At 37.3% G+C, this 19047-nt stretch overlaps 2 protein-coding genes across 2 annotated transcripts; both read left to right on the forward strand.

Annotated features, from left to right (window-relative positions):
- Window positions 1-167: 167 nt before the first annotated feature.
- LOC117996983 (zinc finger protein 91-like) lies at window positions 168-18448 on the forward strand. The gene is made up of 7 exons (XM_034985137.2): window positions 168-674; window positions 3115-3247; window positions 5313-6498; window positions 7295-7667; window positions 8658-8918; window positions 9826-10014; window positions 10335-18448. The coding sequence occupies exons 1-7, from the start codon at window positions 555-557 to the stop codon at window positions 13107-13109; spliced, it is 5037 nt and encodes a 1678-aa protein (XP_034841028.1). The 5' UTR covers window positions 168-554; the 3' UTR covers window positions 13110-18448.
- On the forward strand, window positions 14364-18448 carry LOC117996994 (small ubiquitin-related modifier 3-like). The gene is given in 3 exon segments (XM_069498146.1): window positions 14364-14429; window positions 14431-14508; window positions 14510-18448. Coding segments are annotated over 3 exon segments (279 nt in total). The 3' UTR covers window positions 14645-18448.
- Window positions 18449-19047: the final 599 nt, after the last annotated feature.

The raw sequence follows: 19047 nt of genomic DNA on the forward strand, positions 1-19047 counted from the left end.
GTGAAAAAAATGACAAGTCCAATCCGTCCCATCCATAGATTATAGCTACTAGGTATATTACGTCCAATCTATCAAAACCTCTAAAGGTCAAGGGAGTCAAGGCCACGAACAGCTAAGAAATTAGACATTGAAACGAACCCGCACGGCGCGGCGGCGTTAATTTTGTTGTCCTCGTCCTCGCTGAAGTCATCCATTGTTCTTTCTAATCATTTATTTAAAAAAACCACAATTTTTAACTGAGATTTTAACTAGGATTTAACAACAACATTTTGGCCTATTTTTGATTTTTGCCAACAAAATGGCAACACCCATCGTGCTGATTCTTTCTCGTGTTGTTTCTCTTTCTTTCAAATTTATTAAAATGGCGGAAGCCGGCTGTGGTGCTTCTTATTTTCGTATTAGTTGATGTGTTTGATAATTTCTCTATAAACGAAGCAGAATTTTACGTAACTGATCATAGCTCGATTAAACAAAACATTAATGTTGATGGACAAGCTCGTGATTAAATAGGTATGAGTCCAGAGTGAAATGAAGGCTTTTGTGAACAAATCAATATGGCACTCAAGCTGGGAAAATGCAGGCTTTGCCTCAAACTGGGCGACTTCTACTCCATCTTCACGGTGGACAACAATATGCAGCTCGCCGAAATGGTCATGGAATGTGCGCGGGTGAAAGTAAGTATACAAAATAGCGTATCCTGACATAAGGTGAGTTCCCAAAAGATACGGACAACCTCATTGAATCAGCAAAGTCGTCATATCATTTCTACTTGTAAAATGACTTTGTGTTTCATGTTTTTCGATTTAAATTTGCTTTTTAGTGTTATCGTATACCAATTTGGCTCTTGAAAGTTGTAATAGTTCAACTTTGTCAAAATTATCAGATTTCATTATGTGCATCTATTTATTTAGGATCTACTCTACCTTCCGTAATTCGAGATTTACTTATTATTTGAATGAGTAAATTAGAAGATGGAATAACATTGTTATCAATATGATTTGGTTGTTTTACTACATGTTTACTAATATCTATATCTATTTTTATTCAGTTATTTTAAATCTCGTTATGGTAATCAATTGATAACATTCTTTGAATATTTTAAGGTTTATGTTACTAGAGTAACATGAACCAAGATTTTTGTGGAATTTTATTTATTGTAGGTATTCAATTTTAATTTGGGACCTACAGTTTTCAAAACCAAGTGAATTTTAAATTTGATCATACTGAAACTATGTAGATTCAATAAACATAATTATTTTGCAAACTTTACACAGGTATTTAACTTGAACCTTATCTGATCTTTTAAATCTGTTACTGCTTACAGTAATCCAAGTAATTCTCATCAGATTTGTAACTACTCTAGGAGTAAACATAATATAGTTAACATCACTTAAGTACTTATTACAATGTCATTGTTTGCTTATTACATTGGACTCTATGTGAAAGGGTGAACTTATGGTATATGTTGTTCTTGGAATGTTCTAGAATGTTTTATACTTAATGAAATTTTCACTTTTAATGTTTATCAAATTTTCAACTAAATGATTTTAGACTTATATTTTTAATCTTTTACATTTCACTTCATTTAACCTTCCAAGTCTATCTTTTTTTAATCCTGGTTTTTATCATTTATGAAATGCTTATCATATTCATTGTTAGTGTCACCACTATGATTTTACTTATCTTTAATATTTTAGATTTTGATATTGTTTCTATGTAGGTACATTGCTTGCAACTATCATTATTATTGATGTTATTTAAATTATATCATGATGATATGGGTCTCTTAGAATACCTATTTTTAGAATAGAATATCTCTTGTCCTTTTCTTGTCAATCCTAGAATAAACTTGACAAAAAGTGACAGCATTACAAAGTTTAACAAGTGCAAGTGGCCCATTGAATCTAAGTAGGTACTTACTGCTCATTACTTTAAAATAATAAATATTCAAATTGATTATGTTTACTATTTCAATTATTTCTACATCAGTTGTTAATTTGTACTAATAATGCTTTTGTGTTCTTTTTTCTGTGGTGAGGAATGTAGGTAAACAAATTTATATCCCTTCATATTATCTGGAAAGGAAGGTATTGCTTTATGCAATTTATCTTGCTTGTTTGATTAAGTAGGTATAATATGTAAGTATATCTCTTACATATTGTTATAGTTTTTTGTTTGTCTGTGTACTTAAAATAATGACTTTTCTCTATTTTAATTTTGTTTAAATTTTTAATTTGTTGCATTGTTTGTACTTTTTATAGAAGCATTAATGTTGAATCTTTGTTTTCTAAAAATACTTAGTTTCAAAGTGAAATACCAATTTTGTTATTTATTGAAAATAGTAATGAATAGTTATAGCTTTAAAAAATAATTCAACATCAATATAATGTCAAGTCTTCATTTACAAACATTACTAATAATATCAAAGAAAAGAAACATTATGTGTTAATTTTTGGGTAATATGGGTATATGAAATTCAAAATTTCAGCCAAATTAGTGCAGTCTTTATATCTATTATTAAGATTAAATTGTGTACCTATATTTAACGATTCACGTGAATGATTATGTCTATGTGATTACTAATTTCAAGTTAATTTACATAATTGTTATTAAGTAATTGTTATTACTAATTTTAGTACTCCTGATAATTGTAATGTGTTGAATATGCCAATAAAATTTTAAAATAATCAAAATTTATTTAATTCATGTAGGACAACATGTTTTTCCATAAAACTTTTGTCAAAAATACTCATTTACTTCATATTTGTTCCTGAAAGATAATTTTCTGAATTTTCCCAGATTTGCACAAATCATGTAGATGCATATTTGAAAAACATGTAAACATAAATGTTATGCGCGCAAAACTCATTACCATAAGCTTTCGATGTATGATTAGTCTACTATTTTCGAAAAACTAACTGAAGTTTGAATTTTTGCGGCTGGGTCTATCAAATTACCTTAATCGTCAATTACCTACTCTTTTTAAATTATAAAAACTAAAATAATCAATGTAACAATTTTCTATACTATCTCGTTGGTATAGTCGGTAGACTGATTGCATGATTACATAAAGCCATTAAATGCAGAGAAAAAATTATTGTTATTGTTCGATAGATATACGATGGCGACGGATTGCCGGACAAGATTTGCAGCGAATGTATACAGAAGCTGAGTAGCGCGCATATTTTCAAGCAGCAGTGCGAGCGCTCCGATCAGGAGCTGAGGCGCAACTATGTTCCGCCCCCAGGTACGCCTTGTAGCTTGATATACTTCAAACTTTTTCATTTTCATCATCAAGTGTGGCGGACATCATTGCGAAAAGCTTTTCTATCTAAATCTTTTAACTTTGGGTAACTCAGCCCTGTCCACCTTCTATCATCTAACCATTTTCGTCTTTGGCGACTTTTCGAACTTTTTCATCATCATTGCGTGCCCTCTTTGAAGTGAAGTCTGGCGATCATCATACGAAAAGCTTATCCTTTTTGAACTTATTATCATCTTCATCATCGCGTGCTCTCTTCGAAGCTAAGTTTGGGCGATCATCATACGAAAAGCTTTTCTATCTAAATCTTTTAAATTCGGGTAACTCAGCCCTGTGTCCCCACCCCCTTATATCGTCCAAACATTTGCGTCTTTGGTGACTTGGAGCCATTTTGCCTGTCGAACCTTTTATCATCTTCATCATCGCATGCCCTCTTCGAAGCTAAGTTTGGGCGATCATCATACGAAAAGCTTTTCTATCTTAATCTTTTAACTTCGGGTAACTCAGCCCTGTGTCCCCACCCCCTTATATCGTCCAACCATTTGCGTCTCTGGTGACTTGGAGCCATTTTGCCTGTCGAACCTTTTATCATCTTCATCATCGCATGCCCTCTTCGAAGCTAAGTTTGGGCGATCATCATACGAAAAGCTTTTCTATCTTAATCTTTTAACTTCGGGTAACTCAGCCCTGTGTCCCCACCCCCTTATATCGTCCAACCATTTGCGTCTTTGGTGACTTGGAGCCATTTTGCCTGTCGAACCTTTTATCTACTTCAGCATCGCCTAAATCTTCTTTTTAAACTTTTTCATCATCATCATCTTCATCATCGCATGCCCTCTTCAAAGCCAAGTTTGGGCGATCATCATTCGAAAAGCTTTTCTATCTAAATCTTTTAACTTCGGGTAACTCGGCCCTGTGTCCCCACCCCCTTATATCGTCCAACCATTTGCGTCTTTGGTGACTTGGAGCCATTTTGCCTGTCGAACCTTTTATCATTTTCATCATCGCCTAAATCTTCTTTTTAAACTTTTTCATCTTCATCATCGCATGCCCTCTTCGAAGCTAAGTTTGGGCGATCATCATACGAAAAGCTTTTCTATCTAAATCTTTTAATTTCGGGTAACTCGGCCCTGTGTCTCCACCCCCTTATGTCGTCCAACCATTTGCGTCTTTGGTGACTTGGAGCCATTTTATCATCTTCATCGTCGCCTAAATCTTCTTTTTAAACTTTTTCATCATCATCATCTTCATCATCGCATGCCCTCTTCGAAGCTAAGTTTGGGCGATCATCATACGAAAAGCTTTTCTATCTAAATCTTTTAACTTCGGGTAACTCAGGCTTGTGTCCCCACCCCCTTATATCGTCCAACAATTTGCGTCTTTGGTGACTTAGAGCCATTTTGCCTTCCATACCTTTCATTATCTAACATCTTCATCATCGTCTAAATCTTCTTTTTAAACTTTTTTATCATCATCATCATCATCATCGCGTGCCCTCTTCGAAGCGAAGTTTGACGGTCATCATACGAAAAGCTTTGCAATCAAAAGCCGCCTCTTTTAACTTCAGGTAGCTAAGCCCTGTCCATTCTCTTATATTCGTCTTTGGTCCAACCGTTTGCGTCTTTGGCGATTGAGTACTTTGCCTTTCGAACTTTTTTATAATCTCCATCATCGCGTGGCCTCTGTCGCTTCAATGAAGCGGGCTCTTTTAAGCTGTCTCTTCGATGAAGCGGGCTCTTTTAAGCTGTCGCTTCGATGAAGCGGGCTCGTTTAAGCCTGCTGACTACTTAATCTAAAATGGCATCTTCTTCTTCTACGCTCTGGGCTGGTTTCCGCACTTAAACGTTTCCATCTGTTTGTGCGTGGCGTGCCAAAATTTTCTCCTTCCCGCCTTCCATAGTTTGATAATATTTTTACATTTTTTTATATTATGTAGTTGTAATTATATATTTTTTCTAACTTCTTGAATATTTCTATGACGATAAACTTTCGGTTTCATTATTGTAAATGACATTTATAAAATTGGTTGTTACTCCTTTGCTACAAACAGGTTTTAGTTCAACTCCGCCGCCGAACAGACAAAGCAGTGACTCAGCGTTCTCATCGCATACTGAAGTTTCCAAGCCGTCTTCATCCACTGAGAGTCAAGTTACACCCGTCAATCGAAATAGAAAGAGAAGTAGAGACAGTGTCGATGAGGCGTCTTCAAGCAGTCGCTCGAATTATAAACCGGGTAGTTCCAAAAGAGTTGATGAACTGCGCATGACTCAGAAGAAACCGAGAATTTCACAGAATTCGGATTCAGACTATGAAGACAACAGCGCATCGTTATACTCCGCAGAAACCGATTCGGACGAACCGTTACAACATAAGTGTAAGCAGTGTTCCAAGTCATTCAGGTCTGTTAAAAGTTTGAGTGCACACTTGAAATCACATAAAAGAAAATCCAACACCCAAAACGCTCAGAGCGCTACTCCCGAAGAGCCAGCCAAAAAACAGAGGACGCAGGAAACGACACCTAAAGAAACCACACCCAAGGAACCTCCCAGGGAAATGAGAGATGCAAAGGACGACGATGATAAACTGAACTGTGACAAGTGCGGGAAGCAGTTCAAATTGAACATAATGCTGAAGAGGCATTACGATCTTTGTGGCAAATCTCCACAAAAAGAGCTCCTAGTCTCTTTAGAGCCTTTAGATATTATCATACCAGCTATAAGTCAACCCGCGAAGATAGATTGTGACATGTGCACAACCAAGTTTAAAACTATAGAAAATCTAGAGAAGCACATGAGAATCGTGCACGCGGCTGTGTTGAAAAGGGAGAGAGTTTCAATTTCATACGAGAATGGTTTAGTAAGCGTGCCATGCGTGTTTTGCAACAAACCGTTTGAGGATTACTACGTCCACAGCGCTCACCTGTCGACCTGTCCTGAAAAGACTGATACAGTGAACTTTGAGTGTCCCGTCTGCAAGAAAGTTATAGCTAAGAAAGCGTCGTATGTCCTCCACGCGAAGATGCATTTTTTTCAATTAGCTCCAAAAGATCCTCCTCCTGAGATACCCAGCACTACTAGCAGTAGTCGGGAAGGGAAGGAGCATCAGTGTCGGATGTGCACTAAGAAGCTGCCGTCCCAGGAGGCCCTGATCAATCACCTCGCTGCACATATGAATAAAGTAGAAGAACAGGACGAAGACGACACGCTTGCCGCCGATGACATTGATAACGAATCGAGGTATGCTTTTCAAATTATGTTTTGTAGTCTGTTAAATGTTATCTATATCCGTACTAATATTAAAAATGCGAAATTGTGTCTATCTGTCTGCTACCTTGTCACGGCTCATCTGTTACCGGTTTTGACGAAATTTGATACGGAGATAGATTACTTCCCGGGGACTTAGGGGCCCGGAAAATCAAAGAGTTCCCGCGCAATTTTTGGATTCTTTACCCAAGGGTAAAACGGGACCCTATTACTAAGACTCTGCTGTCCGTCCGTCTGTCTGTCTGTCCATCTGTCCGTCTGTCACCAGGCTGTATCTCATGAACCATGATAGTTAGACAAACAACAAATACTAAAACACCGGCTAAGTGCGAGTCGGGCTCGCGCAACGAGGGTTCCGTACTACAGTCGTATTGTTTCGATATTTTGCACGATAATTCAAAAACTATGATACATAAAAATCTGTTTTAGAATACACCTTTCATATGATACCCCACTTGATATAGTTATCTTATTTCGAAAATTGAAAACACTAATTATTAGTTCATGACTTTAATTTTAATTTTTTTTGTGTGATGTAACCACAAATTCACAGTTTTCAGATTTTTCCCCGAATGTCTGCTATAAGACCTACCTACCTGCCAAATTTCATGATTCTAGGTCAACGGGAAGTACCCTGTAGGTTTCTTGACAGACAGACAGACAACAAAGTGATCCTATAAGGGTTCCGTTTTTCCTTTTGAGGTATAGAACCCTAAAAGAGCTAGTTAAATAAAAAATGCGCGTGTTTTATTCAAATTTTCTTATTCAGAGCAAGTACCGTCGAAGATTCAGCATCCATACATTCGGACTACACCTCGCACATAACCAGCGGCCCCCTGACATGTAGGTACTGTGACAAGAGCTTCAAATACAAGAAGGCTTTGAAGTCCCATGAACTTAAACACACCACTGGAGAAATAAAGACGGAGCAACCGGAGAAGAAGCACAATAATTATTTGAATCGGACAAATAATTCGTATCAGTCGGAGTCAGATATGGAGTCTAGTCAAGATGAAGGCGAGGAGGACAATACTTGTGATATATGCGAGAAACAGTTTTCGTACAAGAGGCTGCTGATAAAACACAAGCGGACTAAACATTGTATGACAGCGGGGACGAAGAGAGCGAAAATTAATTTAAAGGTTCGTATTTACTGATTTTACTGGTACCCAGTTGTTCTTTTAAAAAAAAGAATTTTTACTTGGTGGAGCTTTACTTGATTTTGGTAAGGTGGTAAGGTAAGGTAATTTCAATAACAATGTTGTTAGGTAACTTATTGACAAGTTGGGTATTTTCCTACTTTCGAATTTGATAAATATTATTACTTTATTATAAACTAGGATAAAAATAATGACGTACGCTGAAAAAAATATTGAAATCCAACAAAGATTTACAAAGTTACAGGCATTTTAATTTTGGAGTGGGAGGGTCTTCTAACCCTTCCTCGCAAAACGAAAATTGTATTGTGCACGAAGCTACCATGGCATTAGTAAGGAGTGACGTCAAAATCTCTGTCTAATCAGAAATATTTAAATGCTTATAACTTTTTTCTTATTTGATCGATTTAATTAGTTTTTAGGGTTCCGTACCTCAAAAGGAAAAACGGAACCCTTATAGGATCACTTTGTTGTCTGTCTGTCTGTCAAGAAACCTACGGGGTACTTCCCGTTGACCTAGAATTATGAAATTTGGCAGGTAGGTAGATCTTATAGCTGACATTTGGGGAAACATCTGAAAACCGTGAATTTAGGGTTAGATCACACAAAAAAAATTAAATTGTAATCATGACCTAATAATTAGTATTTTCAACTTTCGAAGTGAGTTACTATATCAAGTGGGGTATCATATGAAAGGTCTTCACCTGTTCATTCTAAAACAGATTTTTATTTATTTTTATGCATCATAGTTTTTGAATTATCGTGCAAAATGTCGAAAAAATACGACTGTAGTACGGAACCCTCATTGCGCGAGCCTGACTCGCACTTGGCCGGTTTTTTTAGTTTACGTCATTATTTTTATCCTAGTTTATAATAAAGTAATAAAAAAAATTGAGTCAAATACCCAATTACAAGATAGATTGAATATAGAGATCCAACATAAACTAGCTATATCTTAATGTTATTCTCTTGAAGGACTGCTCAGTGCGCTGCCTGATCTGCGACATAGAGATGAAAGTGAGCGCGATCAACGAGCACAACCAAACGCACATAACAGCCAACATAAGGCCCAGAAACCTGTACACTTGCAAGGAGTGCGGCGAGCAGTTTAAGAGTTGCAGTGGGCTCGCGAACCACATCAAGCTAGTGCACCGGCTCCACCAGCCGCCCACTAGCAAGAAGATCGTCGTGCCGTCAGCTGATGTGGCGGATTTTTGTGAAGTCGTTGTGACAAAGGTATGTGTAATAGGGCTTGGAAATCTGACTATTTTTCAGCTCCGGATTCGGGTTTTGATGCTGAGCGTTCCAAATCCGGAGTTCTAGAGTTTCAAAGCTTGAATGGGATTAAGTAATGCGTTTGATTTAAATATTTCTTGCACGTAAATAAATTTTTAAGTCTGTTAAGCATGAAATGAAACAAATTGGTTATAAAAATGAAAAGGAAACTTTATTTTACGACCTGGTAAAATTATTATAGTAAGATTTTTCTTTTACATTTTTATGTTGTTTTCTATCGATGAAATTGGTTAATTTCATCCCTGTTTGATCAAATTAAGTGAATAAATTAAAAAAAAAGATAAAAATAAAAAGCTACGAAAAATAAAAATAAAAAATATATCAAAAAAATTGAAATGAAGCAAATGAATACAAAATAAACAATTAATAGTAAAAAAATAAGACTGATTAAAAACATAAATTTATTTATTATTATATAAAAAATTAAAAAATAAAACATTAAAAATTAGATATGAAAAAAACAAAAATTATAAGTAATAGTAGTAAGTATGTCAGAATATTAATAAAATCTTGTACCTAAAAAACCTAATTTATGTTAGTCTATACTTAAAGAACCTCGTTAGCAGTACGAAACTGTCCAGCAATTTCCATTATAGTCCTCTTGGAAATTGCTGGTGTGCGGCCACTAAAGACCCAATTACAGTCCTGTGTAATGAAATCCTTTCTTCTGTAAAGTAGCGATATCCGAGCAAGTCGGAGAAATTAATAAATAACAATAATTTATTTATGAGGTAAAAAATAGACCATACATATTAAGGATTTTACATTCCAAATTTCGATTCGAATTCGGTTTAGATTCGATTTTGCAGATGACAACCCTAACTTGAATTAAACTTAACTGTCGTAGGCGGAACCCCTGGACGAGCTCCAGAGTCACAACGGCTTTGGAGAGGTTTCCGTCGACGCGAGCGGCTTCACGTGCCCCGTGTGCAGCAAGACACTGCCTACCCTCATCTCGCTCAAGCGCCACGTCAACTGGCACAAGAACGTTGGCAATAACATTGAGAAGAAGCTGGAGTGCTTCGTTTGCAAAGAGGTAAGGTTTCTTCATATTTAAGCTGGTTGCATGAGCCGTTGAACTGCTTGCAGGAGGTGTTGAAAACGGAAAAAAATTGTCACAAAATTTTATTAAAAAATGTTATAACCAAAATACAATTAATTACAAAAGCAATTGATTACTATTGAAAAGGTGTAAATTTAAAATCTGTGTTGTTTCACTGTCTTAATAATTATTGTTAATTTGTAACATTATCTATTATTTTTGAGGCAGTTGAATAATTTAACCTATTATGCGTACTATCCCAAGGTATACAACACCGCACTTTGATGGATTTTTATTACTGTGATTTGTTGCAGATCTTCCGCTTCCAATGCCACTACAAGATCCACATGCGGCAACACTACCAAGATCCCAACATTGATCCCAAACTGCTAACGTGCGATATATGCGGCCGCAGGAGCAAGCACCTCCGCGCTGCGCAGGCGCATATGAACTTTCACAAGCAGACGCGCTTCAAGAACAAGGACTACCAGTGTGCGATTTGTAAACGAGTATTCCAATATAGAAAAGTGTATCTTTCTCATATGGCAATTCATTTCAAGCGCGGCGAAAGCGCTGCAACTGCTGTCGTTGGCAGCGTCGTCCCGCTCACACGAGACGACAAGAGATACGACGGTACGCACACTTGCCACCTGTGCGGCAAAGTATGCGACTCCGAGAACTCACTCAAGTGCCACGTCTCCTGGCACAATTCCAAAACGCTACTGTACGGCGCGCGTCACGAATGCGAATACTGCAACGTCATGTTCACCAATAAGAGGAGACTCGAGCTTCACACGCGTACGCACTTCGAGGACGAGAACGGCCCGTACAAGTGCCATATATGCGGGAAAGGATTCATCGTGGAAGACTACTACAAACGGCACGTGAAAGGCCATAACTTCGACCACCAGTCCCATAAAAAGCGCATCGAAAAGCTAAGGAAGGATAAAGTGAAATGCCCCATCTGCGAGCGGTACTACCCCGATCTGATCCATCTCATTCGACATCTCCGACGTACTCATCCAGAAAGCAAAATGATCAAAGAGGACCCTGATGCCCCGCCTCCCATCTATTACTCGTGTAAACTGTGCGCCAAGGTTTTCCTCGACGAGAGACGATTACAACACCACGAGGAGGCTCATTTGAGAAAACCTGAATTCTTCAAGTGCAAGTTCTGTGGCAAGAAAACTATCTCGCTCAAGAATCATAGAGTTCACATAAAGGGGCATTTGACCCAGAAGTATATTGACAAGCCCCTGAAGTGTCCTAGTGAGAACTGTGAAGAGACGTTCCGTCGCGGCTACGACTTACATTACCACTTGCGGGACGCGCACGGCATTACTGAGACGTGGATCGCCGAGCGCGGCCCTCAGACGCTCGACGGCCCGCTCAAAGAGCTGCAATGTTCCATATGCTACAAAGTGCTCGCCAGCAAAGGCAACTATGAAAGACACGTGGACTATCACAATTCTCTCCGATGCAATTACTGCTTCGACTTCTTCAACAGTTTCCGCTTCCTCGAAGGCCATTTGACTTTCAGCTGCGAGAAGAAAAAACTTATCGGCGACACCGAAATCTACCCTAAAAAAGTCAAGTGTAGCATTTGCTACAAAGCTTTCCACTTGCAAGTGAAGCTCGACTGCCACATGCGTACGCAGCACGACATCAGAACGTTCAAAGAAGCATCTGAAGGTAAGAAGGAGATAGTGTGCGATTACTGCTTCAAGGTGTTCGAGAATGAGTATGCGCTGAGCACGCACAAGATCTACCACCGCACTGTCGGCTTTTATGGCTGCATCTACTGCAGCAAGAAATTTAACACAATGTCAGCCTACCGCAAGCACAAAAACCACCACTTTGCGCAGCTCAATGTCGACAACCCTACCAAGTGTGAACACTGCGATGAGACATTCGTCGCCTTCCGAGAGATGATATACCACATGCGAGACGAACACGGCGATGATAAGGAGTGGATCATACTACCGAAGGAGTCCATTGAGGAGAAATGCAACATTTGCCACAAGATCTTCTTCAATCTACACAAACACTTAACTTACCATGAAGAAAACAGATGTAAAAAGTGCGGGGAGTACTTTTTCTCGCAATTGGACTACGATAACCATTTGTGCGCAATCGACAGCGACGAAGAAGTCACTGAAGTCAACACTAACGGTGTGCGAACCGTTTACGAAGAGTGCACCTTCTGTTTCAAACCTATCACCAAGAAGAGCTCAAAAAAGAAACACGATATAATCCATAAGGGATCAGGGTCTATATCGTGTCGGTTCTGCCCTCTCAAGTTTAAAACTATTGACGCGTTTAACATTCACGCATTCTCCCATCGAAGCAGGAAATACAAGAAGAAGCCAATCAAATGTCGTAAATGCAAAGAAAAGTTTATTAAATATGGACCATTTATGAGGCACATGAAGGAAGCCCACAAGTCTTCTAAAAAACTTCATTATAGAGCCACAGTGATGCCCGAAGAATGCGCCGTGTGTCATGATAACTTTCCCAATTTGCACAATCACTATCGCGCGCATTTACAGAACCAATGTCAGCAGTGCTTCAAGTATTTCACTTCCTTCAAACTGTTTTCTATGCACGAATGTGATAAAGAAGACTCTAATCCATCTAAAGTGTTCACAAGTGACCTTAACTTGATTGAGCTTATTAACAATTATGTTCCTAAAGATGAGAAGGATGACGAAAAGTACTATGGTTACGAGGAAGAAGATGACGACGAAGAAGAACAAGTGGCTGTTGAAGCGGTAAAAGAACCTGCCACTTTAAAACCTCAAAAACAATATAAAGCTCCAAAACAAAATAAACCTCTAAATGTAAACAACAAACTAAATCAAATTCACGTCCGCGATCTGACGTCACAGGATGAGGACAGCCAAAACTCTATAGACATTGACGAACAAAATTTGCACGAGATGGCACATGCGCCGATTATATCGGACGTTCTTTCCCTTTTTAAACAAAAAGATGACAAAAATTATGATAGTGACGTTGTAATTTTAACAGATGAAGATTCTGTAGGTTTTGATAACAACATTATGACTGTTATAACTATAGAAGATTAAGGTCACCTAGGTGTAGTAGGTATTTCACATTTGTAAAAATTGACAAAATGAGCGCTAGATACATATGTTTACCACAAAAAGTTTAAACAATCATTGGAACTCGTGGTTATTTTAAACCTGGCAGATTTCCCATACAACATCTATCAATTTAGTCATCAGTTGAACTTGTTTAATTTTTTGTGGTAGGAGTGGTTTTATATTTGTTTGTTGACAAAAACATGCGCTGATTTAACAAAGAAGATTTTGTATATTGAATTTATTTACACTATAAACCGGTGGAATTATTGCGGAACGTCAAACCGCAGTACAAAGAGCCATAGAGAAGCAACAGCAACAACAACACTGTAAATCAACTAGACGTTGGTCAGTTTCAACCAGATACAACTTGTTTGAATACTCTTAATTTACTAGAATATATTTGTAATAAATTAAACTGAAACGTAGTAACTAATTATTCAAAAAATAATGTTGCATCACTTTTGGTCTTGCATAGAAAACATCTTGAAAGTATTGACTTTAGTTTTATTCAAACACTTATTTAGGTTATCCTTCAAGATTTCTAAACAAAGGAGTATTTCTTAAGACTAAGACTTAAGACATATTTAAGTGTAAGTCATTATGGTTTCGTGAGTTAATTGCCATGTGGGTAGTTACATTTTTTAAATCAATGTCGATTATAGGTGTGCGCTATTGATGACAAAATTCTATAAAGTTGATCGCATACTATAGGTATAGCGCATAACTGAGTAGGCTCCTGCGGTAGTGGAGCGGTGCGGGAGGGTGACAGCCTCATGGAGTGTGGAGCCGCACCCCTCCACTACCGCAGCAACCTACACAGTTACGCGTTATGCCTGCAGTTCCCTTTAGAATTGTTGTAAATAAAATTTTAAGGTATTTGGTTTAGTACTGCATTGTCTCACATTGCATTTACTTGTGATAGGTAAGTGCCCGGCAAATAACTTGAGCATTAACGCGATTGGCTGGCGAATAGTAGGTTCACGCGATTGGTTGATCAGTCGGCGCGAGTGCACGTGATTGGTTGATTCTTCCCTTTCTCCCACTACACTGCTTCATGTCCAAGTTGTTTGCCGGGCACTATAAGTAGATATAACATTTTTTACTTTAGATTCTTAAGTCCACGCCGGCGGATCGGAATTTTCTGTCATTGTGAAAAGTTTGTGTGATTTTTTTGATAATTCAGTTTCCAAATCTTTGTTAAGTGTTCATAGAAATCAGTAAATCAATAATCCCAAGATGCCAGACGAAAAGAAGGGAGAAAGCGAACACATCAACTTGAAAGTGCTAGGATAGGACAACGCTATTGCCTATTGTGCAGATCAAAATCGAGAAACACAAATCATTAAGAAAATTGATGAATGCATACTGCAATAGGGTGGGTTCTATCCATCCAAGTAGTGAGATTCAGACGACGTGGGTATGTCATTCTGTGGTGTCTTCTGGTATGTGTCGTCCAGGTGGAAGATGGAGATACAATAGAGGTGTACCAGCAGCAGACGGGAGGCACCCCAGTGTAAATTGTATCATAAGGAACTGTCCAACTGTGGGGAGATCATACCCAACTCAAAAGTTTTATATTAAGTTAATTTAATTTATAATAAGTTTTCTGATTCTATTCTTATGAACAATTAATTATGGTTTAAACACCAAAGAAAGTTTTAACTAGCTTATATTGCACATTGTTTTTTCTGCCTAAATCTGAAATTTGGTGACATTTGGTGTTTTTAATAAATTTTACATTTCTCGTCCTTTGACTAAAAAGCGTTAACTGCAAAAATTGTTTGAATTATCCGCAAAAAGGTGGTCAATTAAAAAAAAAACTAATGTTCCTAAAAAGGGATGCCATCTAAAGACCGTTAAAGTTAAAGGGTTTTTAGTTAGGTAGGTAGCAAATTTTTTTTAAACATTATTTTTTCTAAAAAAAATTTGGTGACAACTCTATTGCGGTTAACAGCTTTTTAATAAAGGACAGCCGATTTCAAGCTTGAACCGGTTGGATGAATAAAGTTCGATAGAAGTGTGTTACTCTACGGAAGACCATGATATACAAGGAACCACAAGTTTAATTTACTATAAGTAATCCACCAAAACACACATCTTTGTGGTACAACGTGCAGCTACTTTGCAGCTTTACTATTGTACATTAGAGAGTTTTCATCTCCTGAGGATGCTCTGGTGTCAGAGTGAAACATACGTTGAGTGAGTTCTAAAAGGATTGTGGTGTCGTGTGTTGGTGATGTGTATTGCTTGCTTTTTCTGCTACCTTAATAGTGGGAGGGCTGGCGGTGCATATCGCATGCTGCATATAGTACCATACAGATTTGTCTGTTTTGGCAGATTATAGCAAATTGTAATTGTGGTTCCTTGTAAAGCCTGACCAGTAAAATAAAATACCTCGCCATATCGCGGAAAACCCGTGGAACTAATTTATACAAGACCATAATTTATACATAGATACATAGTAGGTACTTAGTGACCATAGACCATATACTAGTGGCGTGGCGCCCCCAGAGCAAGTTTTTATATTTCTGGTCAGCCTATTATAAGTATAAATTTTTATGAATAGTTTATGAAAAAATCATGTGTAAATATAGAATGTTTGCCGGCTATGAAGCTGCCATATTTTTAAATTACTATCACCATAAAAATGCGAATTTGATTATAACTAAATGTTTTGAGATAAGTCTAATTTGAATAATCAGGAAAAATGTTGATTTCGTTATGTAGATCAGGCTCATGTAATATACAGTCATGTGCATACAATAGGGTATTTCATACCAAGCGAAAAAAAAAAAAAATGTAGGTATAAACAAGATTTCCCTTTTTTATCTATTCTACAAGTATCCGAAATGCACGAAGGTGTAACCACCATGATGAATCCCGACTGACGTCACATCGATTGCGGTTGTAATGTAAACACTAGCACTTGTATATCAAATTAACAAAAATAAGGGCCGATTTTTCACAGATAAACTTAACTGACGACTAGGTTTGCGTAGTTACAGATTTCCTATACAATAAAACTGTCAAAAACTTTCTTCTTCTTATTTTTCTTTGTGGATTTCAGTAGTGATTGTCAAAAACTTTTTCTTATCTATATTATAAGTTGTATTGGTGACACGTGAATCCACAATTTGTTCGGTGTTTTTATACTAGTATTCCAATATCCAACATTCAGGAACTGCACACCAATGTTAAGATTTTAAATTCCAAAAATGTACTCTTTCCAAAGAAAATGGTATTGTTTCTCAATCCGTGTGACGTCATGACGCCTTATGAACCCAAACACAATTGCGACTAGCGTTTTCGCGGGGAAATTTGAAATACAAAATTTAAATGCATTTTTGTCGCAATTATCGATCGAACAGAATTTTTGGTAGTTTATTATCTGCTACGATCAAGTTAAGATACTTTTCAATAATGGGTAAAATATTCTGTTAAGAATTACTACTCATACCTACCTACTTCTAGACAAATGTAGCAAACATGTTGTTTTAACTTTGTTGTCATATAAAATCATTCTAACTTTTAAACTTAAAATTTATGCTTTATTTATACATTTATTACTTAGATTTATATTTATATATATGAGAACTTTGTGTCAATTGTCATGTCAAAAGTATGACTTTAGTCCTATTTTAAATGCGAAGCACCACTACAAAATCGCTTTTTACTTAATTATATGCACACGACTGTACGTAGACGCGTGCTTGACTGATGGTCAGTACTCGGTAATATATTTATGTATCTAGTTGTACCTACCTATTGTTGTTTTTTTTTTTGTGAATCATGTTTAAATGCGATCTCAGGCTAGGTTTTTCTACAAAAGTGGTGCTGTTATTGCGCTTAGATGGGCAATTTTGTAAGCAATTGATGCTCGGCAATACGTATGGATCGGTTTGGAGTAATCTGGAGCAATCATTTCGCATAACATTGCTGAAATTTTTAGGCATTGCTGGATATTACCTAAAATTTTCAGCAATGTTATGCTGAATAAATAACTGCTCCAGATTGCTCCACTTAAGCGCATGCGCACGGAGTTGCAGCGGCTCTGCGGCGACTTCCATATAAATTACAGATTCTAACGGTCGCCGTCAACTGAGCTGCCGGGTGACTTGTCGATCGTGCGGTAATTGCTCTTACCGCCCCAGATTGATCCATACGTAAATTACCGGAATTCCAATTGCCCGTGTGAGCGTACCTAGCGTCGAGTGGTGTCACTGAAACCTTGTCTGTAGAAACAAGACTGCGCCACATATAGCAGGCGCAATGGCGGAAGCGCTTTCCTAGGAAACCCTAGCTTTAATCTGCTTTTTATAATTAATTTAGGTGCCAAATTCACAAATTCGTATAGGTACCATAATGTGAGAAATTATATAAAAAGTGGTATCTATGATTCTGTTGGACTGCCATTCCTTTCACGGCTGTTCTCTCTGACAAATATTGTTTCTTTTTACTAAGTAGGTATATATTTATTAAGTAGCTATTGTATAGGTACCTATGTAAATAAATTTAGGTACCTACATTATATATTATAAAATGTCGAACAATACCTAGGTAATCGTTTTTATTTGTCAATACATTAGCCTTATTAATCTATTCAAACTAATTTTTGTTACTTATTGAACGCGATTCACTTTTGAAAATTCAACTTGAATAAAATATGAATGTGTGCTTTTGTAAATTATAGCTATTTATGCAGACCTCAATAATAAAATAGGTAATAATAATAATTGTTCATGGTTCCAAGTGAGGTCTAGCCCCTTAGTTTTAGGGTAAAATTTGATATACCTAATGATTCGTTAGATATTACCTAAGAATGATTACTTATAAAGGGAGGTGTTATTAATTTTAATTAAAATATTATGTTACATTATTTTCGAAGTCTTTATTTGTGATACGGGATACCTGAACTCTGACCATAGAGATGTCATATTCATAGAGAATGCAATGCAAACTGCCTCAATATGACTTACGGCGGTAACGCTCTCACTCGATCCGAGTCCGTGAAAAGACGTTCCGAAGTTGTCTTTGATGTTTCCGCTTTTATGTCCATAATATTGTTATCTTCATCGTATTTTTGACTACGAAAAATAAATTAAAATGTTTATTCGTTTTGCTTTTGAGCCTATATTTTTGTAAATCAGTGGAGGCGTCTTTGACGCCATTTAAGAAGTTTGCTCCTCTATTCATACGACATCTCTCTGATGATTCTAGGATTCGATTGAATTTGTTATTTCAATAATCTCATAATCTACGATGTTCCCTTTTGGAGGAAACAAGAAAGAATTTGTAAATAATAAATAGTGTATTTAATCGTATTGCATTTTATTACTTGAAACTAGCTATTATGCACTTGTTCGATCCGAATCCGAGACAAACCGGGTCTTTGGTTTCGGATAAGACCAGTGCACAAGAGCCATAATCCTTCCTCCTGCTAAGCAAAGTAGGTATATGCACTAGCAATAAAACTTGCAGAAGTCATTCTGCAAGAAACTGCGTAAGTTACATTTACAATCAACGGAAAAACTTGCAAAAAGTGACTTTCTGCGAGTGTTGACAGTAGAAGTGGCTTGCAACAGCTGCTTCGTCTTCTGTTGCTAGTGGACACTTGGCATTAAGCTATAGATGTGGTGTTTTGAGGGTGCCTGTCCATTACAGTGACGCGGAGAAGTGCTTTGCAAACCATTTCCACGGACGAGAGAATCTTAGCGATAGTCTCGACATATGACATTCTCCATAATATTTTGAAAGGTGTGTGAAGTCTACCAAACCGCTCACGGCCAGCGTAGTAGACTATGGCCAAAACCCTTCTCACTCTGAGAGGAGATCCGCGGGCCGCGTGTTCTGTAGTGAGCCGGCTATGGGTTGATCATGATATGACTATAAGATTGGAATAGGTACGTCTCCGCTCAGCTTC

Source organism: Maniola hyperantus, chromosome 4 (assembly GCF_902806685.2).
Source record: "Maniola hyperantus chromosome 4, iAphHyp1.2, whole genome shotgun sequence".
Classification (NCBI taxonomy): domain Eukaryota; kingdom Metazoa; phylum Arthropoda; class Insecta; order Lepidoptera; family Nymphalidae; genus Maniola; species Maniola hyperantus.

Excerpts from the sequence above, each read along its gene's own strand:
- LOC117996983 (XM_034985137.2), top strand. The coding sequence starts at position 555 with ATGGCACTCAAGCTGGGAAAATGCAGGCTTTGCCTCAAACTGGGCGAC. Across the intron at positions 7,668-8,657 it reads GAGCGAAAATTAATTTAAAG|GACTGCTCAGTGCGCTGCCT; the intron begins GTTCGTATTTAC and ends ATTCTCTTGAAG. Across the intron at positions 10,015-10,334 it reads AGTGCTTCGTTTGCAAAGAG|ATCTTCCGCTTCCAATGCCA; the intron begins GTAAGGTTTCTT and ends GATTTGTTGCAG.